Source organism: Oratosquilla oratoria, chromosome 17 (assembly GCF_046742065.1).
Source record: "Oratosquilla oratoria isolate Oo_2021 chromosome 17, ASM4674206v1, whole genome shotgun sequence".
NCBI lineage: Eukaryota > Metazoa > Arthropoda > Malacostraca > Stomatopoda > Squillidae > Oratosquilla > Oratosquilla oratoria.
In genome coordinates, this window is record NC_134793.1 from 19,404,372 (window position 1) to 19,427,251 (window position 22,880).

General features: G+C 43.4%; 1 protein-coding gene across 4 annotated transcripts in view; it reads left to right on the forward strand.

The window, feature by feature from the left end:
- LOC143034484 (uncharacterized) overlaps positions 1-22,013 on the forward strand; it is a 41,362-nt gene extending 19,349 nt beyond the window's left edge. For all 4 annotated transcript variants that reach the window (XM_076200596.1, XM_076200595.1, XM_076200598.1 and 1 more), the window contains exons 6-11: positions 6,535-6,694; positions 9,307-9,434; positions 9,903-10,076; positions 10,778-11,029; positions 11,183-11,305; positions 12,052-22,013. In XM_076200596.1, coding sequence (XP_076056711.1) covers positions 6,535-6,694; positions 9,307-9,434; positions 9,903-10,076; positions 10,778-11,029; positions 11,183-11,305; positions 12,052-20,274 — 9,060 coding nt within the window. In that variant the 3' untranslated portion in view covers positions 20,275-22,013. The remainder of the gene's footprint in view (positions 1-6,534; positions 6,695-9,306; positions 9,435-9,902; positions 10,077-10,777; positions 11,030-11,182; positions 11,306-12,051) is intronic.
- The last annotated feature ends 867 nt before the right edge of the window (positions 22,014-22,880 follow it).

Consider the following 22,880-nt stretch of genomic DNA (forward strand, 5'->3'; position numbering starts at 1 on the left):
AAGTGTAACTATAGAGGCACTCCTCCAGTCATCTGGCACTCTACCCTCTTTTAGACAAACATTAAACAACCTCACCAGCCATTTCACAATCACTGTATCTCTCTTTTCTTAGACACTGCATGACACCCATCTAATCCAGGTGTGTTACCTGCAGTCATAATTTTAATAACTGCTTTCACATTATTTTTTCTTATTTCTCAACCATTTTCCTCATTCATCACGGTCATTTTCTTAGCACTTCCCACTTCAACTACCTTTCCCTCCCTATCCTCCTTCACATTTAGCAACTCCCTAAAATACACTGCCCATCTTCCTCTTTCTACCATCACTTTCATTATCATCTCTCCATCTGCACCTTTTACCTTTTCATCTCTACTTGATTTGCCTCTCCTTCCACTCTTAATTTCTTTCCAAAACTTCTTTTTAGTACTTTCAAAATTTTCTGTCATACTCTTCCCCCATTTCACATCTATTCTCCGTTTTGCCTCCTTTATCTTAATCTTTACCTATCTTCTCTTTGTACTTCTCATATGATTCTATCATCCTATTTTGTGACCAATCTGTGAATGCTCAGTTCTTCTCTACAACCATCTTTGCTTTATCATACCACCACTCATTACCATTCCTTCAATTTCATCCTGTCCACCTTGTTCCACAGACCACTTTTGCACATCTTGTGGCACTACTTGAAATCTCCCCATTCCTCCTTCACTCCCTCCCACTCTCCTGTCAGCTTCTTTTTGTACTCCTTGTCTTTCTCATTTCAGCAGTTTAAGGACCTCCCAGTCTAATGTCCTTTTCCTCTTTATCCTCCACTCTCAACTTACCTAAAAAAAAAAAAAAAAAAAGGTATTCCCCCCACTCTCTCCCCTCAAGAACATGTACATCCAAAACTCTTCCTACTGTTCTAGTTACCACTATATAATCCAATAAAGCCCTATCCACCACCCATCCATCCACCACTCTCTCCCATGTGCTTATGCTCGACTTTCTTCCTATACACTGTGCTATCATCCACTCTCTAGACACATCTCCACCATCAACTCTCTACTACAATTTTTTCCCGGCACTCCACACTTTCCAACCACTCCATCTATTGGTTGATCTACCCTAGCATTGAGATCTCCCAATGCCACTATATTGACATTTCTCCCTAAACCCTCAATGCACTTGTTTAAATCTATCCAAAAAGTCTCCCTTTCCTCAACACCCTTCTCAACCAGACCCATGTGCACTTACAAAAACCCACATCTCCCTTCCCAGTTTCACCTTCATCCACATTAACCTTGAAGAAAACTCCTTCCATTCCACCACACATTTATCTGTCTCTTCACTTACTAGTATAGTCACCCCTTCTCCCCCTCATCCTCTCTTTACTCCTGACACCCTCCCAACTATATTCCCAAACTCAAACTTACCCCCTTTCAACTTAGTTTCACTCAATGCCAACACATCCATCTTTCTTCTCACAAACATACTGCCTATCTCTTCCCTTTTACTCTCATCTGTACCACATCCAGGCACATAAAAAGACCCAAACCTTAGCGTTCTAATTGGAAAACTCCCAGCTCCTCATATGCCTTTGATTTTTTTTAGGAATGTCTTCTTTGGGGCTACAGAGAGTAGAATACTTAGTCCTATCCCCATCCTGTTTTTGTCACCTTTTAGGACCCAAGTGGAACACTCAGTGGCAGTATTCTTTCTCCCCTATCACAAGATTTGGCAAAAAATGAAATATATATTCAGAGAAGTGGGACATGACTATTAAAAGTGGGGGGGGCAGCATAATGGAGGGGCAGTCACAGTGTGATAAAGTAGTATAATTTCTATATGAATAGATATTTTCTCTATCACAGACAAAATTATGTGTGCCCTTGGTCCATAGGGGCACCCTATATAACCCCTAAAGTATCAGCTGCATGCCACTGAGCATATTTTAACCTCACAATAACATGCAGCCAATACCCAAGACAGGGAATATTCTATTCAAATGTGTAAAATAACATACCCCCAGTATTCCCACATCCATACAAAAACATGCACACATATCACAAAACATTGTAATAGAATGCCAGATTCAACAAACTTCCCCAAAAATTAACCTTGCAGAGAATATAATCTCAACAGAAGACTTCACTGGCTCACCTATGTTTATGTCCATGCCAACAGACACTAAGTGCACAGTCACCACACGGAAGGTGTAGATCATCTGTTGCTATATTGGCCTACATTCACTCTTTCCTGGCAATAACATGAAATCTCGTCACTGAGTGATTTGGTCTGAGGTAATGGTCATTGCTGGTTTCCTGGGGACTGTAGGTCATGCAAAAGAGGGGATTGATTGACTGGTTGAAGGTAGCAGACCACACTGAAGACAGAGGATATATGTGAGCTCTCACATATGCCCAGCACTGTAGCTACAAAATAGCAGCCAATGCAGTTAAATCTTTTGTTCCTGGTCTTTTGCAGGAGACCCATGGTTCTCAGGTAACTTGCTAAACCCACCAGATTGTCCCATATGTCAGTCATGGAAGAGATATTATGCATCTAGGGCAATTTGCCTCAGTGTCCATGCCTATTCTGTTAATATTGTTTTAGGGTTGGATTGTAACCTAAACATAGTCATGCCAGTGTGGTTCTTCCTTGTCATGGGAGGGATAACTGTAGGGCTGATGTCTAGAGAAGGTAGGTGTAGTAGTTTGATGGTCAGTTTTGTAGTGGTTGTGATGTGAGCAGATAACATTTCACAAATTTTACCTTAGTAAGGTTGAGCTATGGCTTACAGAAGACAGAATGTTTGCATCTCCACAAGTCCTTAGTGGTATTGCATACCATTAGTTACCATGAATTCAAGAATTGTCCAGTAATCAAATTAAATGGTCAGCATCTCTCATTAGACAAAGACCCAGAAATACTGAGCCTGATATTCTACACGCACATGACCTATACTCCACACATAAGACCTTGCAGGGAAGGCAAATAAGAAATTGAATAGACTTTAAAACAGTTGCAGGCACAGGATTTGGATAGCAGAAAGAAATGTTGGTCTCTGTATATAAACAACTCCAAAGACCCATCTTCAACTTTGCATCCATAACGTGGTATCCAACAATTAAGAAAAAGACATTTCATAACTGGAGGTGGTCGAGGCAAAGCATGTGCCCACTTCATACACATTAAAACTTGTTTTAACATGCTTCCCATCTCAGTATCTTGTGAATGAAGAGTCAACCCTCTCTCTTACCACATTGCTTGGACTGAGGTCATTGTGAGTAGGTTTATCCCTTAAAAGAGCAGGGCCTAATAGCCAGAATTAGTTTAACCCCACTACCTCATCATACGGAGACCTCCTCATCATCCAGACAAAATTATTTATGGAACAGATAATGACATCCCCCTCAGGCCACATCATCCATGCAGCCATTCACAATCTCCCTCCACTCTTTTTCACTCTCTATAGCTTGACAGACAATCCATGTGTATTTAAGACTCCCTTTTCAGGCTCAGAAAAAGAAAAATGTGAAGTAGGTGGAATAGGAAAAACTTGGCAAGATACCCTCTCAAGATATATCAGTGTAACTTGAGATGAGGAAAGTGTTGTACAACCAAGATTTGAGGAAATTTGTGTCATGGGTTTGGGATGATTATGAGTGTAGGCTTTGACACTCACTTGAACAAGAGCACTGTCATGGTTTTGCCCATTTTAAGAAAAATAGATCACCAAAAAAAGGGAAAACAATATATTGAAGTGAAAAAAAAATATATGGAGGTGAAGAAAGGATTATTATTATGCCAGGAGAGGAAAATGTGTAATTAAAGAGAGGCCATGGAATGGTGGAAAGTGGGAGAACAGAATAGAATGGAAAAGGGGGTGGTGAAAGTATAAAAGAAATCACATGTCACGGATGTAGTAGGAAAAATAAATTTGTCATAGTTATAGGCTGGAAAGAGGCTCACATTATTTTTTGGGTGGAAAAACAAGAGGAGAAAATGTATCTATATTTATGGAAAAGGACTAAGATATGCATCCCGTTATTAATGATAACAGGATGCACCAAAACCACCAGGGACCAGGGCCAACAGATTGATTGACTTGAATGTACAAGTTCAAATTGAACAAGATTTTAGTTTAGGTCATTACAGAAGGGATGGCAAGTCTCCAATAAAAAATCAAGTTCAAGTCACAAGCCATGGTAGTTGATGTAATACGAGGTCATGGAATTTAGAGACAGACTTAAGAATGTTTGGACTAGGAAGGATGTTAGTGAGGACAAATGAAAATGAGGGGACTTGTAAGTGAAAGACATGAATAAGAAAATGATGGGATGGCTGAAGCAAGTTTTTCAGTTTTAGAATAAAAACTTATAATTGTATGAGAAAAGGAAAGGACAAGGCACTGCAGGAGGCATTACAAGGAAACTAATGTGACATATACTGATAGCTTACAATTGACCAGGTTTGAAATCAGTTACTTTGTGCTAAATGTGATATTTTGTGCTTAATAGAGACCAAGCTACCAAGAAATCTTGGCCAACAACTGGAGAATGGTAGATACACAGTTATAAGATGTGACAGGGAAGATATAATAGGAAGCTGGGTGATAATGGTTGTGAGGATTGACAGTGGTAGATAAAGGGATACTGGCAGCAAATCTGAAAATTAGAACCAGAGGTCTAATTAAAAGAGAATCCATCCATTGCCCCAGGTCTCTTACATGATATCCACAGTTCCCAGTACAGTATCAATAATCAGTGGGCCTAGCCACAGAACCAAATTGCCCCAGATGCAATCACCATGCAGAAGGCAACATGTCATCGTACATTGCGCCACTCCAACCTTACCAAGACAACACAATATATCTTTCAGTATGTATGGGGCAATTTGGTTACTGTTACAGGTCATATAGCCATGAGTCTCCCATTCCTTCTTCGAATATTGGTTGTTGTTGTTGTTGTCGTCGTTCCCTAGACTGTCCGAGCAGTCCCGTCTCCCCAAGGAATGCCACAGCCAAAACTGGGTTTTCCCACAAATCCGTTATAGAGTGTTGTTTGCGTGCATGATTGTGTATAATGCAGTCTTCCATTATGTGTTGTATGGTATGGGGTGAAGTGTTACATCCTGGGCAGCTGTTCACAATGCAGTCATCCAGCCTCTTCTGGTAGCTTAGAAGTGCAAGAGTTGTGGGCCAAACGGCGGCAACCAGCCCCGGCCACCGGCTCTACGCAGGTGGCACCGATCCCCAAGAGGAGCTACAACTGCCTTGGGGAGTACTACAATCCTTTTTCTCGAATATTGGTTGAATAAAGGGATAATCATAATTGGAGATTTTAACTGTAAGGAGGTGAATTAGGATGAATGGGATGTATGTAGTAATGAAAATTCTTGGGGGTAACAGATATTGCAGTTAATCAGTTGCTCTTGTAGGATTCCCACAGCCCCCAGGTAACCTGTATTAATAGTTCATCTTAATCTACATGGCATTCAAGGCTAAAATGTTGTGCTGAATTCAGAGTAGGGTGAGGGCAGGGCAATGTAGGATGAGGTGTTCAGTTTCTTCATGGTAGTGATTGCATCTAGGGCTATTTGAATCTGTGGCCAGGCCAGCTCTTTGTTGGTACTTTAGTGTTGGGTTGTGGCCAAAAAGCAGTCATGCCAGTGTGATTCTTAGTGGTTAGGGGATTTTTTTTGTAGAGCTAATGTCTGGGGGAGTATAGTGTAGTACCGAGTTAGGTTGGGTTGGCTGTGCTCGTAGGACATGGTAGGAAGGATTAGTGGGATGAAGGGTTCTTGTGTAGAATTGTATGCCTATCTCTTTATCAGCTTGGACAGTAGTTGTCTATCTTTCTACATAAGGAGAATTAACATGTGACTGCTTTCCTCCACCTACTTCTGTAAACCAGTGACACTCCTACATTAATACAAGTACAACACAGTTATTCACCATTTCTTCCCTGAGAGATCTGTAGGAGGGCCCAGAGACCATTGCCAGACACTGTGGCACTGTTAGTTTCCAGTTGATGAAACTCAGGCATACATACATACATATACCAAGGCTTTTTCCCCTTTACTAGGGAGGTAGCCAAAAAGGAAAAGGCATAAAATCATTCCCACCCAGGCAGCAACAATTATTATTTCAACAGATTTCACCTAAGTAGACTTTGCAGAGGCCACCTAACATTACTTATGACTTAAGAAACACAACAGATGACATGTTAATATCAGGGCACTTCACACATGATCAGGCATGTGTTTTTAGATTTCAACTCTGGTATTACATAGACACCCACTTAAGTTCGGGATCTCTGGTTAGAGTTCGTGAAGGCAATCTGTTTTCTTCATAACTCCAGTGTCACAGTCTCATGACACTGCAAGCAAACTTGTCAACAGCAACATGCCCTCAACTCATCGATTGATACAATTCATTCTTGTCACACATCTTTACAAAATTATATACCCATAGCAGCTATGATTATATATGTATTTGTTGTAGATAGTTTTTATTCACATGTAACTTTACTTTGTTTCTTTGAACAGCCTGACAGTGAAGAGGGTAACGAGATGGTGTTTTGCGATGCTTGTAACATTTGTGTACATCAGGCATGCTATGGCATCACAGCTATTCCATCCGGCTCGTGGCACTGTCGAACCTGCTCACTTGGCATCAAACCAGACTGTGTCCTCTGTCCAAATAAAGGTATGTATATGAATAAGTTCTAAAGATCTATAGTTACAATTGTTGGCTGATTTGAGGCTGCAAGGTCAGTCAGTCAGTCAGTCTTGATCCTGGTCTCTCCTGTAGAGGACTGGTATTCTTGAGGTAACCAGTAACAGCTACTAGGCAGGACTGTGAGTCACTTGGGGAAGATATATTGAGTTGTCGTCTAGGGATTGTTAGTGTGGGCCATTGTTGTTCTATACTAACAGTCCTTAGACAACAATATATTTTCCCTTAGATATTAGAAATTCATATATTGTGGTCTGTAATTAGTTGGTTCTTTGTTTCCTCCTTTATGTATTACATTTTTCTACAATTTCTTTTTCGTAGTTTCCTTTTTTCCTCTGTGCACACTTTTACATATTCATTTCTATGGTTGATAAATATTTGCCATTTTCCTTTTTATATGTGTGTGTGTATATATATATATATATATATATATATATATATATATATATATATATATATATATATATATATATATATTTTTTTCCAAGCTTTTGCAAGCTTTGTCTCTTCCATCTTTTGCCTCACTGCATCTTCTGTTGAGCCAGCATTTAATGTACACCTTCTCTTGTTTCTGTCAGGGTACATATTTATTCACTCCATTATAGATTTCCATCAAGATTGTCCATTTCTCTTCCACTTGTCTCTTCAATGTAGAATTCTTCCCAATTTGCATTTTGAAAGAATTTCTTTAGTTTCCTAAAGTCCATTTTGTTGTACATCAATCTTCCTTTTCTGTATTTATTTTATTTCTCTTTATATATATTTCCTCCTTTAGTTCAGCCTTTTAGTATGTGGTTACTCTTTCCAAATGCTGTCTTGTATGTATGTGTGTATATGCACCAAAGGATCTTACCATATACACATTGGGTGGCTGAGTCAAATCATACATTGACATCAGAAGCTAATAAAACACATTGACCCACCCATCCTGTCTTAGTATCTTTGGGTTAAGGGTTTGCCTGTATTCTGCCACACTGATTGGAAAGCAGTGCAGTGAGACACAGTACTTGTATAGCTGGTTTACCCCATTACTTCCCCCTTTGGCAACCCCTGATGTTATTCATGATGGTAGTATTGTCTGCAGAGGAGTGTATATGTAACATTCAACATTTCTGGAAGTTAGGGGACACAACAGTTATACATACATATACTAAAGGCCTTTTTCCCCCTTACAAGGGAGATTGCCAAAAAACAAAGGCATAAAGAACAATCCCACCCATTCCATTCCCATCACATTCCCCTCTTCCCTCCCTTTTATCTTGGCACCTCCTGGATGATGGGTCATCCCTGCATCTTGCCCACTGCCCTGGGTCAGAAGCAGTGTCACAAGACACAGCACATCCACAGCAAGGCCGCTTCATTAAATCGGCGACCCCCCCTCTCCATCCCCTCATGCAGAAAAGGAGAAGACAGGAAGAAATCCCTTCGGGCTGCATCAAATTATTTCTCATACATACTCCCTCACCCCCCATCTCCCACCCATTCCACCTCATGCATTCCAACATCATCCATATACAACAATAATGAGCAGAGAATTAAGAGGATGCAGTGAGAGGCAGGCTCTCATTGCAATGTTATTTAGAAGTCTACCTCTCTATATACCAAGATTTTTTTCCCCTTATGAGGAAGGTAGCCAAATCAAAGGCAACCAACTCCCACCCATTCCACTCCCACCACCCTTTCTTCCCTCTTATCTGAGCTCCTTGTGGATAGGTCATCCCAGTCTCCCTGCCACTGCCCTGGGTCAGAAGCAGTGCAGCAAGACATAGTACATCCACAGCAAGGCCGCTTCACGTAATTGGCGACACCCCTCTCTTCGTCCCCACATGCAGAAAAAAGATAAGACAGGGAGAAATCCCTCCGGGCTCTGTCAAAATATCATTCACACATAAGCACCCCATTCCCCAACCCTCCCTTCCTTGCATAGCAGTATCCTTTATACACAGCCACTCTCCACTCATCCCTATCTCCTGCCTTTTCCCTTCCTTCCCTACCAGACATTCCCCTCTTGCTCAACACCTCCTTCACTCAATCCATCCATCTCATCCTCAGCCGTCCCCTCAAATTCACTCCCTCTATCTTTACCTTCCACATCTCTTTTACTAATCTTTCTTCACTTGTTCTTTCCATGTGCCCAAACCATCCCAATATTTTCATCAACCCTATCTCCCACCCCCTTTTCCACCCCAGCTCTCCTTGTCACCTCCTTATTTCTCACTGTCCAACCCAGTAAACCTTGCCATACTTCTCCGAAATTTCATCTCAAACACATTCAAACTTTTCCTCTCAAACTGCCTCTCATAAATTCCAAGTCTCAGCCCTGTACAAAGCCATCAGCACAATCACCTCTTCGTACAATCTTCTCTTTGCATCCATTCCCAGATGCCTATTTCTCATGACACCTTTAAATCCCCCAAGGCACAGAAGTCACCACACTTTATTATTACCCTCCTAGGAAAAGGCACAAATATGCAAATCTGTGAATGTGAAACTCACATATGTTGGGGGTCATTTCTATGTGTATTGTTTTGATGTTGATTAGATTTATATGATTGATAACTTTTGTTGTGTGTTTTTTGCAGGAGGCGCCATGAAGTCTACCAAGTCCGGGCAGAAGTGGGCCCACGTAGCTTGTGCACTCTGGATCCCCGAGGTTTCCATAGGCTCGGTGGAACGCATGGAGCCTATTACCAAGATCTCGAATATCCCAGTGAGTAGTAGAACAGTTTTCTTGCAAAGTTGAAAATATAATGATTCAGTTTAACCACTTCAGTATGAGTCAAATTGTTGCGCAGCATCAGCTGCCATATGTATGATGCATCACACTACTTGCATTCTAAAATATAAAGTCACTGCTGTATTACTCGTTCTCTTTTACTCTTGAGTAATAATAAACACAGAAAACATTATCAAACCAGTTCACAGAATCCAGGGGTAACTCATGTACAACTACAAAAATATATAATCAATATGTCGATGCTGGCATCCCTGTGTACCCACTCATGCCTCATGACAGCTACGTAGCTGTCATTATACTGAAGTGGTTAATGCTGTAAACTCCCTCATCAGGAGTTTATAGTTTAGTTGAAAATATGCCGGTCTTAATTAGTTTTGTATTAATATTTCATGGGAAGAATGTTAAGAATGAGTTGTGTTAATAGAAATGTCCATCCAACAGCAAAGTAGATGGGCCCTTGTGTGCGTATTATGCCGAGAAAGAAGAGGTGCCTGCATTCAGTGCAGTGTAAAGACCTGCAAAACTGCGTACCATGTCACCTGTGCTTTCAAGCATGGCCTCGAGATGAGAGCCATAATTGAAGACGAGAGTGCTGACGATGGTGTCAAGTTAAGGGTAAGTGAAGCACTTATTGTATAAAATCCTCTGATATCTACGAACACCCTCTCAATTTACTCGTGATTCAAAAGCATAGTTCTTAAATGGTGAGGTTTCATTAGGGAGAGTTTTTAATGTATGTGTGCAATCGCAGAATAGTGCAAGTGAGTAAATAAAAGAATAGTTTCTACTATGTCATGCCATGCATTGGAATTTGTTTATAAACATAATTCCATTCATTGTGTCACTGTTGTCACACATAATGCCATTTCTCCTGCTTTTTGGAGGCTCAGTTTTGTGTACATTATGTGGTACATTAAAAAACATTATTATGTTTTGTAGTTTGCATCAATGGGTTTCATATTATTTCTTCAGTGAAAACAAAATTTTTTAGATTAGGACTATCAAGGCTTTTAACATAAGTATGGATATTGACATGTATGTATGGAATATGATCCTGTATTTTCCATTATTTCACATGGGAATAGTGTTTTATATATGTAAGTTTTTAGTCTTTGTCTTGGGGAATATAATCCTGGCTTAGATTAAGAGAGAAATGTAAATTACAAGATCCATAGTGTTTCTTCTTCTTCTTCTTCTTCTTCTTCTTCTTCTTTCTAATTTGTTAGTCATCAAGTAAAGTTTAAAGAAAAATAGTAGATAATTTGTTAATAGATGACATAATTTCCTTGGTAATTGATTTTATTGTGATGTTCCAGTCATACTGCGAGAAGCATAGTAAACCCAGTAAAAAGGACCGAAGTGATGGGGAAAGTGATGTCGAAGAGGGGGCACCAAAGAAGAAGAAAGATCTAACATCGGAGCAGAAGAACCAAGCTCGTGCTGCTAAGCTGCGACAAATTGAGTCCGAGTTTTACAAGCATGTCGAGGTCCTCGATACGTCCAACTATCTTGACATTGACCTGGAGACCACAGAGACTATTTTTAATTACTGGAAATTGAAGAGAAGGGTAATTGTTCTCGTGTATTTATATAAGCAAAATGAAATTCAGCTTAACTTGTGTCATAAGAATTATTAAAGAAAAAAATAAGAAAAAAAGGCAGATGAGTTGTATAATGTGAAGTGCTTGAAACAGACTTAACAGAAAGGTTTTTGTTTTTAGGCTGGTTTCAACAAGCCCCTTCTGACACCAAGAAGTGAAGAGATAGATGTGTTGTCTCACCAACAAGAACAGGACATAGAAAGAATGAAAATGTTTGTACAGCTCAGACAGTACTTAGAACGGGTAAGTTGGTGGTTACAGGCCATTTTGAAATGTTTTGCCCATACTTGTAGAATTCATAACAACAAATTATAGAGGTATGTTTTCATATTTTGTTTTCTATTATGCCTTCTGATTTTGTAAGGGGGGGAAAAGTCTTTGGTGTATGTATGTACTTCTATGTACAGTAGGCTCTTATTTTACATGAGGGATTTTGTTAATTATACAGACATGTAATTTAAAGATTTTCTCATTTCAAATAATAGATGTTAAGAGGGAAGGTGTGGTGAAATGGGTTTTAGTTGTGTAGGAGTAACCAAGGATAAGATGGATTGGGTAAAAGGGGCATTAAGAAAGGGGGATGTTTGTTGAGGAAGGAAGGGAGAGGACAGAAGATAGGGGTGAATGGAGAATGGTTGTGTATGGATGAGGTTGTGATGCATGGAAGGGAGTTGTTGGGGGATGGGGGTAGTTAGGGAGTGGTTCTGTGTGAATGATATTTTGATGCAGCCCGAAGGGATCTCTCCCTGTCTTCAGTGTCTCTGCATGAAGAGACAGGGGGTGGGGGGTTACTGATTAAATGAAGTGGCCTTGCTGTGGATGTGTTGTGTCTTGCTCCATTGCTTTTGACCCAGGCATTAGGGCATTGGGCAGGAGACAGATATGACATATAAGGGGGAAGCCCTTGACATATAAATAGATAGAGATGTGTGTATATTAAGATAAATGTTATGTCCATTCAAAGCTAATGGTTTTCTCTTACATTGCAGGTCCGAAACTTGTGTTACATGGTGAGTCGCAGAGAAAAGATTTCTCGGTCTTTCTTGAAGACGAGAGAACAGACATTCTCCAAGCAGGTAGCTCTCTTAACAGCAGAGAACTTGACCTTGTCGCCGCTGGAATTAGATGCAGTAAAGCAGGCTAACCATGGTCCCTCGGTGTATGACCGACTCTTCTCGCATGCCGATGCTCCCAAGCATAGCATCAAGCAGTTTGAAAAGATACGAGCAAGGATCGCGGGGACCTTGAAGGAGAAAGAAAAGAAGGAAGAAAAGAAGAAGGACATCAATGGGCTTATTAAACCGCCCAATCCATACAAAAAGAATTATCTTAATGGTGCTGAACAGAGACGGTCACGATCTAGTTCTAGGTATGGCAGTACGAGTGCAAGTGACACAGAGTCCTCCATAGGTTCGACAAGATGGAGGAACCCAAAAATCGAATCAGTGTTTACGAGTAGTGAGGATGAGGCTATGAACAAAGAAAATCATAAAGGAAAAACAGTTCCAGAAACAGTCAGCATGGAGAGTAAATTACCTGTGGTTGACACGAGTGACGAGGACAAACCAAAAGTGGAAGTGACTCCTCCAAAGCCATCAAGAGGAAGGGTTGGGAGAGTGAAACGTGGTACTGGGAGAGGACGGGGTGTCAGAGGGAGAGGAGGTCCTGCAGTCCGTGACAAGGTTGAACCTCCTAGTAGTGAAGACGAAAAGGGCACCAAAGAGTTTGATGCCCTGTTCAAGGGCGAAACCCCCAAGAAGGAGCCAGAAGTTCCTGAAACTACGTCAGTGGAAGTGAAGCCCACCAAACCTGCCCATGACAGTACTGACGAAGAAGCGGAGCCAGTTAACAAAGCTAGATCTCATCGTGCTGGGAAGGGGAGAGGGAAAAGAAAGATTACACCATCAAAGTTGGACACTAGTGTTAGCAGTGACGATGAAGTGGTAACAAAACCTGCCCCCACTGTGAAAGGAGGGAGGGCAAGAGGCAGAGGAAGAGGTGCAAGGAACTCTGTAGGGAGACCTCAAGCTGTAGTGACAGCAACTGTGCCATCGTCCACCCCTCCTGTTTTGCCAAAAGTGGAAGTCAGTGATGATGACGACCTCCCCACGCCAACTTACAAACTTACGAGTGAAGAAAGTGAGAAAAGTGATGATCCAAGTAGTCAAAAGGTGGATATATATGATGTTAATTATAGGACAGACTCCAGTTCTGAAAACGAAGACAAGGGGTCTAAGCAAGGCTCAAAGAAACAGGAAAAGAAAGGGGATGGTATTTTCACCGAAAGTGAAGCCTCTGGCAGTGATGATAACCAAGACAACAGTGTTGATTCACAGAACCATGCTGTGGTCAAGACCAAGGCAGCTATGAAAGAATTTGCTCCCAAGATCGCAGCAAAGGCAGAAAGAATGAGCAAAAAGAAGATCACAAAGAATGCCAAAGTAACCAAGAAAGTGGCAGTAACGGACAAGAACAAGAAAAGTGAGCCCGTCAAAGTGGAAGAAAGCGACACGGAAAAGGATCCCAATAAAAGCACAAATGTAGCCAAGACCAGAGATGATGGGGAATCGTCTGCTGACCTCAGTCTCTTTGTGCCGCAAAGGAAGGCTGCCAAGAAAGCATCTGAGCGCATCACTAGTCAGAACACTGGCTCTGCTGTCCCAGCAGGAGCGCCACCACCTTCCACCACAGAAACTTCACCTGAAAGCAAAAAGCCTGCAAAGGATATTAAAGAGTCAAAGGAAGAAGAACCCCCTGAAGCACCTGAGGAGAAGAAGACTCCGACAGCTAGAGGTCGCAGGAGCAAAGGAAAAGAGAAAGTTGCGGAAGATTCAAGATCTGAGACTCCAGAACTACCGAAGAAGAACATGTTTGAGCCACCAGAGATACTTCCGTATGTTCCCATGAGGCAAGCAGCCAAGAAGGCTGCTGAAAACCTCAAGGGCGGCAATTCTAAGGGTACCACAGCGACAACAGGTCCTACAGAGGAAGCAGAGACGCCTGTGACGGTGTCCAACAAATCCAAAAGAATCTCAAGAACAGATGCAAAAACTGGGACAAAAGCTAAACCCAGATCGCCACGTGGAACTAGGCAACCCTCTCAGCCTACCATCAGCGATTCCGAGTCAAATAGTGAGTCTGAAACAACTAGCACTCAAAACCAGAAAGAGAAACTATTAAGATCCATATTTTCTGAGAGTGAAGATGAAGCTCCTGTTATTCCAAAGAAACCAAAAGAACCTCCAGCCAAGGAAGAGGTTCCTTTGGATGAAGAAGGTAAATCGCCTCTTCGTGGTGAAATGTTCGTCAGACCCTATCAGAGCTCCTCAGAAAATGAGGACGATTACGATAGACCACCAACCCCAGGAGGAGATGACACATTCACTAAGGAGGAGGACTCTGGTAGAGAAGATGCAACAACTGATAATGCCGCAGAAAAGGAATCGGGTGAAAAAGTGGACAGTGTCAAGGACCTCCCGTTAGCCGAGAGTGACAAAGAGAGTGAGCACGAAAATCAGGAACCAGCCGCTGAAACCTATAGGAAGGCCCCAGATAAGAAGCTTAAAACTTCCGAAGGGCGGCCTGAACATGGGTTTCAGCCGCCGGTTACTGAGAGAAGTGAATCCAGAATGTCCGAGGAGGCGAGTGCCAGCCCCACCGCCGCAGCACCAGAGGCTCAACTGGAGTCGAGATTACGTCAAAGTGGGACTGAGTGCAGACAGAGAACTTTATCTGGTCACATCTCCTCGAAAGACACTCCAGGTGACTCTAATGCATCACCTGGAGGACGAAGAGGAGAGAGAGAACAGTCTCCAGTCACCCTCGAAGAAACCTCGGCTGGAGTTGAGCCCCCCAGTCCTGGAGGAGGGGTACAGCTTGAGGACTCACTCAAGTCCCCCAGAGCGCCCCCAGAGGACAGCAGCCAGCAAGAGAGATCCAGCCCCATCCGCGAGCAGCTCCCCGCCTCCCCAGAAAAGAAGGAGGCAGTGAGTGAGATAAGTGAAACCAGTGACAAAAAGGAGAGTCCAAAGAAAACAGGTCTCATTACTAGTGTTGATGAGGAACTAAGAGTGGAGAGATTAGACGATATCATTGAGACATCAGATACTGAACCTGAACCCAAAAAGGTGAAAATAGGTGATAGTGATGAGGAGTGTTGCTCCAAAGAGACTCGGGTCGAACAACCGAGAGATAGTGGTTATAAGAGTGCAATAACTACTCCTACAACTGTAGATAGATCACAAAACATTGGTAATGATATGCTTAGTGTGAATAGTACAGTGAACTGCAGTGTTTTGGACGAGCCCTATTTGGACTCAGACCAAAGTAAAGCCACCACCCCAGTGCCCCAGGTAAGCCCAGTGGACAACAAACCAAGTGTACACAAACTGGTGTCTCCCAACCGACGGAAAAACCTCGAGGATGTTATTGATGTGGTGAAGCGACAAGCAGAGTTGCGGCCTGAGTTGATAGCAGCTACTGCACCTGTTGTGTCTTCTGCTGCAGCTGCGTCCCCAGGCAAGACTTCTCGTTTTGGAGAGGAGACCGTGTGGTCGGAGGTGTCCAGAGCCCTCACACCTCCGACCACAACCACTGCTCCCTCCACTACAGCCCCCACCACAAATACAACTCCCAGTACTTCTACAGCTCCCTCCACAATCACAGCTCCAACCACCTCCACACCAACCATTGTCTCTTCACAACCCATCTGTATTACCACATCCTCCTCTAGCACCACAGCCTCAACCATCAGCTTCAAAGAAGAGTGGCGCGGGCAGTGGGTGAAGAGCCCCCCACCGCCCGCAGCACACAATGAACATAAACTTGACTCAAATCCTTCTGTGTCCCAACCCTCCCACATTCCGCTCCTCAGAGGGCCAGGCTTGAGTCTGCCAAGTATGTCCCTCCTGGACCCACCAAGAAGTCTGTTTCCTGATCCTCAGCGCTCTTTATCCTTCAGCCAGTTCAACATGCTCAGTCCTCATGCTATGTATCCTCCCCCAGACCCCATTACGCAGCAGATACAGCTGCGTCAGTACATAGAAGCTGGTATCTACTCTGGTCCCTTGGCTCAATTAATGCAGCAGCAGGCAAATGCTTCTGATGTGCCTAACCTGCAGTTTCCTTTGCAGCCAAAATCCCATGAAGAACAAACTTGCTCCAAATCCATACCCTCACAGGATCTACCAAGAATACCTGTGTCTCAGAATGACAGACCACCTACTCCAGATATTCCTGGAAACAAGTCACAGCCTCGGCAAGGTCATGGCAAGGTCACCCAGCCCCTTTCTTCTCCAAGTGGTTTTTCAAGTGTGAGCAGAGTTACTCAGCCCACTCCGTCTCCCCCCACACCTCTGGGGAGAGTATCGGTACCAACTCCTTCCCCAACTTCAGTCACAAATAAATCATCTCAGCCCCTTAGCTCTCCCAGTACAGTGCTCAGCAAAGTTGCCTTGTGTCAGTCTTCACCTACCACGGCTGTCAGCAAGGTGAGCCCAGCACCATTGCCCCCGACCACCTCAGTAAGAGTTAGTCAAGCCCAAACTTCCCCCACCACAGTGGTAAGCAAAGTATCCCAACCCGTTGTTAGCCCTGCTTTGTCTTTGCCGGCTGTGTCAACCATAGCATCTTCTCATTCAGATACTACAGCCAAGACTACACAATCTACTCCAGTACCTACTCCTGCAACTGTTTTATCAAGGTTAAGTCAGCCACCTATAAGCTTGCCCGACAGTGCTGCTCCCCCAAGTACAGTTTCTCATGCAAGTTCAACACCTTCACAAGGACCACAAGTTTCTAGTCCTAGTCGAAGTACTCCGAGTGGGTCAGTGACGGTGACGGCGTCTAGTATGGCCACTAGCAAGACCACCTCTAGCCATACTATATCCAGCAAGTCTCCACACTCATCCATAACAAGTCCTGCCACCCCAGCCTCCTTTAGTAGTATACACTGTCACAAGGAGTCACCCTTTAATTCTGGCACTGAAGGTCCTCCAGATACAAAGCCAGATGAGGGTTCAGAGCCCATCCCACCAAAGGACACAGAAACCACACCCAAAAGAGTTCCTATATACATGCCGGAGGCAAAAGCACAACGGACACAGGAGAAAAAGTCGCCAAGATCCCAAGCCTCATCCCCAAGATGGACTTGCAAAGATAGTGGCAAGACTAAAGACAAAAAGAGATTGCCGAAGGTGAGTCGGGCTCTTGTGGGCAAAGCAGGGAGATGGCGAGGGGTAGGAAGAGGAAAAAGTAGGTTCAATGCATCAAAATCCATCACTGTACCGAAAGGGCTTGTTGGCACTGTTTATGACCTTGATCCTGATGAATTTGGAGATGAAGGTCCTGCCAATAATACTCTGGTTGATCTTCGGATGCTTCGTGAGAAACGACAGTCTGTGGATTCTCAACAGACTCCGCAGCAGTCTGTCACTCCCACATATGTACCTGAGTCTCGTGAGGCACCAAGAAAAGCTAGCAAGGATAAGAAAACTAAAGTTAGGGATAAGGACAAAGAGAAGGAGAAAATTGAAAAAGTATCCGAAGATAATAACGCAGTGTCTGAAATTATAAAAAATTATTTGGATATGCAAAATTCCAAGTTACGTAGTAGTGTGCATGACCCTAGTCCCCCGCCCTCTAATAGTGTTGAATCCAAAGATGTCGACAACAAAGTGCCAGATAGCAAAAGTGAGACCTTCACTCCTGTGGAGGATGTGGCCACCTGTCCCGAATCCCAGTTGTCTCATTCTGGTGGGGCAGATGCGGATAATTTGCCGGCAGCTGAGGGAAGCCTTTCTTTCACAGCCTCAGCTGCTGAACTTGCAAATGCATCTCAAAGCAATACCTCACAAACAGGACTGGATGACAAGACCAACCAGTTGCGCCTGAAGATCAAGGGCCCATATGCAAAGTCCTATTCCAGTACCAACAACACTGTTCCACCTGTTGACAGGATGAGTGTTTCCATCACGCCCACCACCACCTCCACATTAAGAAGAATGAGAAAGAAGGAACTCATTCGGCAGTACTGGAACCAGGACATGAATACAGAACCGACTGAAGTGAGTGCAGTGGCCAACACTCCAAAGCCACCTCCCCAACAGCAGCCTCGTACCGTTATTACCATTCCCAAGGCAGTGGCATCCATGACCTCTATACCCACTCGTGAAGACTACAAAATGTACACACAAGATGATACTGGATCGAGTGGAGCCAGTGGGGGAAGAAGAAAGAGACAGCCGCGTGAATTGCGAAATCTCGACTGGACTATGACGGAAGAGGTGGGTGTGGGGAAGCATCCAGAGGAAGTGGTTAGTGATGCTGCCTCAAGGAAGAGACAAAGGACGAGCAAAGATGGGAAGGGACAAGACAGTAAAGAAGTTACTAATGCCAAGCCTCATCCAAAACTTCGAATCAGTGTGGGTAAAAAGGGTAGTGAAGTGACCACGGTAACCACTGCACCTGTAGACACAAAAGACATCAACAAAGGGCACCGGCCGCCTAAAAAACGGTTAGCTGAAGAAGATCCCATGATCAAAATCATGAATGACAGCCTCAAGTATAGAGAAATGATTATGGCTAACTTTGACAAAGGGAGTAGAAAGGGGAACGATACAGAGAAGAGAGTTAAAAAGAGAAAGTTAAGATTGGAAGACAGTGCCAGTGTGAGTGGTCCAGAAAACAAGGATGGTTTCGTATCTGCAGAGGACAAGCATGACATAAAAATAATTAAAGGTGATAATTCCAATGCGCCAAAACTCGTCATCAGATTAGGTGGCAGCAAGAGCAAAGGACCCAATGCAAGTGGTAATATCAAAAATGACTCTGAAAGCATGCTAGAAGATAAGCTAGACAACAATGCCACGCCGCCACATTCTCTTAAAATCAAGCTGTCTCTGACGGGCATTCCTAAGAGTGAAAGCATGGACAAGAAGAGCGAGGCTGCAGACGAGAAGCCAAAGGTGGAGTCTTCATGTAGCAGTTCCAAGGTTCCTCTCAAAATTAAACTGTCCCGTAGACAGGATGGCTATGTGACTTCATCGAATACTCCTGAGGCTCCCCCAACACCTTTGGATCATGGTCCTGGTCCTCCTCATGGGCAGCCTCCTCCTGCAGATCCGCATATAGATCATTCGCCATCAACAGTATCAGCATCACCACCTACACAATCGGTACCACCACAACAGTCAATGCTACCACCGCCACCAACAATTACAACAGCAGCAGCAGAGGAGCTACCGCAGCCATTGTCTCGGCCCACCACGCCGGGGCAGGGGCAGGTATCGGAGCCAGATTCTCTTTCAGTAGGACACCCAGAATTAGATGACTTAGATGAAGACCACCCAGAATCCGAACAAACCCCAGAACACACACCACATTCCCATACTGGACAGTCCTTATTAGGCCAATCAATGGGAGAACTAGGGCCATTGGCACAGCAACACACGGTGCAACCAACCTTTAGACCATCAGTCACCAATCAGCCATCAGCAGGGCTCCCTCATGCTGGACCAATAGGACAGTCACATGACTCACAGCAGACTCAACATCATCCATCGTTTCAACCTTCTCAAAAGTTGCTGCAGCATACAGAGTCTCCCAAGTTGCCACTTAATACCAGTCCTGAAGACTCATCTATGTCAGTTCAGCCACCTCCAGCTCCCCCTCCTTCACACCAGTCTTATAACTCGTACAACCAGCACCCATCGTTGCATGAGTCTGTCCCTCTACTGTCTCCGGTCGGCTCACAATTTACTTGTAGTAGCACTCAGTCGTCATCTGCACCTCCCCCATCTCTCTCGCACACGTCAGCACAACAGGCGGCTGCCCCACAACCCTCCACCCATACTTTGGGAGATCTGCTTCAACCACCATACCAAGTGAGTGGAGGTGTTTCTAGCCAGTTACCGTCCCTCACGTGTGACGTGGCCGGAGGGGGACTTGCACCTTCGGGCTTTGGCCCCGGACTGCTTCCTCATGGTCCATCAGGTTATGGACCCCCACCCCTTAGCTATCATCCTTTTGGCCCTCAGGTTGACCATGAGGCGTACAAGCGTCTTGAGGGTCAAGGAGGCCTTGGGGACCCGTCACAACTGGGTGCTGGCCCAGTGACCAGCCTGGCCCCTGCCATGCCCAGCACCATGTTTGGTGCCTCCTCCACCCTCCACCCCACGCTCAGACCATATGAAGAAGGATCGGACTGCAGATGATAGTTACTTTTTCTCTTTAGCGTTGTAGTAATAAAGATTAAATAACTACCGTAATAATAACTTACCAAGCTACCAAATGTACAAATGTAAATAGTGTTGGTGTTGCTCACTGGATGCACGGCGTTACAGCGCAAGGAGTGGCACAAGGCAGATGGCCTGGCGGGGAGGCGGCCCTCGGCAAGGTGAGTGTCAGGTTGGCAGGCAGCACGTTCGTGTCCTCTTAATATATCGTGTCTGCCACCATCTCCCCCATCTCATCTCTGGCAAATGGGACATCTCGGTGTCACACCTATTTGTGGCTGGAAGGAGTCGCAATTTAGGCTGTGAGCACTCCACTGTTTGTGTCTGGGAGGTGTGGACCCCACCACTCCAGTGTCTACCTGACCCTCCCCTCAGCCACCTGGACCGCAAGCCTTCTTTTCTTCACCTACTGGAAGCCACACGAAGGCCAGTGTTTGCCGCCTCCTTCGTCCGACACTGCTGCCATTGTGTTTCCCAATCTATTTGGTCATGGTTTCATCCTGTTGTCATTTATTTATTTATTATTTTTTTTAATACATATATATATTTTTCTTTCTATACTATGTGGGGAAAATACTCGTTTCTCCTTGTCCCCTGTCTAATGTTTACTGCTTTATACACTATGATATCGTTTGGAACAAGGGCCTACCATAGGTAATTTATGCAGTCAGAAAATAAAGGACCATACTGAAGCGGTTTAGTGTTTCAGGATTTTATATAGAAGACCAGAAGTTTCATACTCTGAAGGACACAAAACTAAAATGTTTATATTTTAAATTGTGTTAATTTCCTTTCATGTAAATTGGTGTTTCTATACCTGTGATTCGGTTAATACCATTGTCATGAACAAGAAGTGACGAAAGAGATTTTTAACTTATGGCATCACAAAAGCCATCTAATTTTTCAGTTTATGTAAAATGTATCATATATAAATTATGATTTATTTATTTGTATTAAGCATTGCCAAAAAACATTTTTGTATAGGTTTTAGCTAAGATATAGAAAATATTTGGATAGGCCAGACAAATACATTATTCTCAATTTGGTGCCCCATGTTTGCGTCTGTCTTATCTGCCATCCCAGGTCTTTACCAATTCAATGTTCATCTCCCTCCCCCTTTCCCTTTTTCAGTGCCCTGGTTGGTAATCAAGGCCAACATGCCTGAAACCTCTTGTTTTATAATCCGTGTATTTGGTTAGGTTAGGTAGTCCATCATAGGTATGACAGGCCCTGTGTTCTTCAGAATATTTTGATATTTTTTGTATTGTAAATATGAAGCAATGTACAAATTCTTGTATTTGCTTTTGATTTTTTTATTACTTTTGTATAGGTACATCTAATTTTTTCATGTAATTTATGTTGGCAATGAAAATATTAATTTTATTATTTATTATTTTGACTCGAAGCGTCACAAACCCCCATCCCCCTTTTTTTTTTTTTTCAAATTAATAATTGATTAATTCATACTGTTGATCCCTACTGCCCCGTCTTTCGAGCAGGTTCTGCTTGATTTCTAACATGCCTCTACTTTCATCTCATTCAATCCCTCCCTCCCCCCTCCCTGCTCTTGGCCCATTGTAAGAGCCATACACCTTTTTTTGGTGTAGGCAGATGTAATGTATTATTATCATTATCATTAATATTATTATCATTTCATGAGCCCTTTGACAGAGGAATAGTCTTGTAAATTTTAGTGTCATGTGATACATTAATGTTATTGAAGTATAAATCTTTTTTATGTTATATAACAATTGTATTATTTCTACCGTCACCCCTTTTTTAACCAATGTTGGGAACATCCTTTTTTAAACGGATGTTGGGAATGTTGTTTTTTTCAGCATGAGGGGACAGGGAGGTGTGGGGTTGCTGATGAAGTGAACCAGCCTCGCTGTGGATGTACTGTGTCTTGCTATATTGCTTCTGACCCAGGGCAGTGGGTGGGATACATACCTGTCATCCAGGAGGAGCTAAGATGAGAGGGAGGGGGGAAGGGTAATGGACAGGAATGGAATGGGTGGGAGTAGGTATGTGCCTTTGACTTGGTTACCTCCCCTATAAATAAGGGGGGGGAAAACCTCTTGGTATGTAGGTAGATAGGGAACACCCCACAACCATAGGAAACTTGGCACAAACTTTCAATCTCACGTTCGCTTGATTTTTTCTGACCGGAAACCTGCAACCCAACAGCGGCCAGCAGCTTTTTTCCAGACCTCTCACACGTGTTTCCATGAAGAAGCATGACTTGCTTGTGTAAGAGTAGGGCTATATCTGTCACTATCAAGAGAGACCTAGGGTGATGAATTGATTGACTGATCCAGGGCTTTGTTATACTCATTACATCACACATACACAACCAACTGAATGAAACATAAAACCACACCAGTAACACTACTCAAACATCAACAATCTTCCTCCAACACTGCAAAACACATTCGCACTTGAGTAACAAAGACATTTGCCTCAGAAAAATTCCTCTCAGGAGAAGCAAGAATCACACTTGTATGAATGTGTTCAGGTCACTATCCAGCCCTAAGACAATACAAACAGATTAGTCTAAGCTGCAGAAACAAACTGCTCCAGATGGA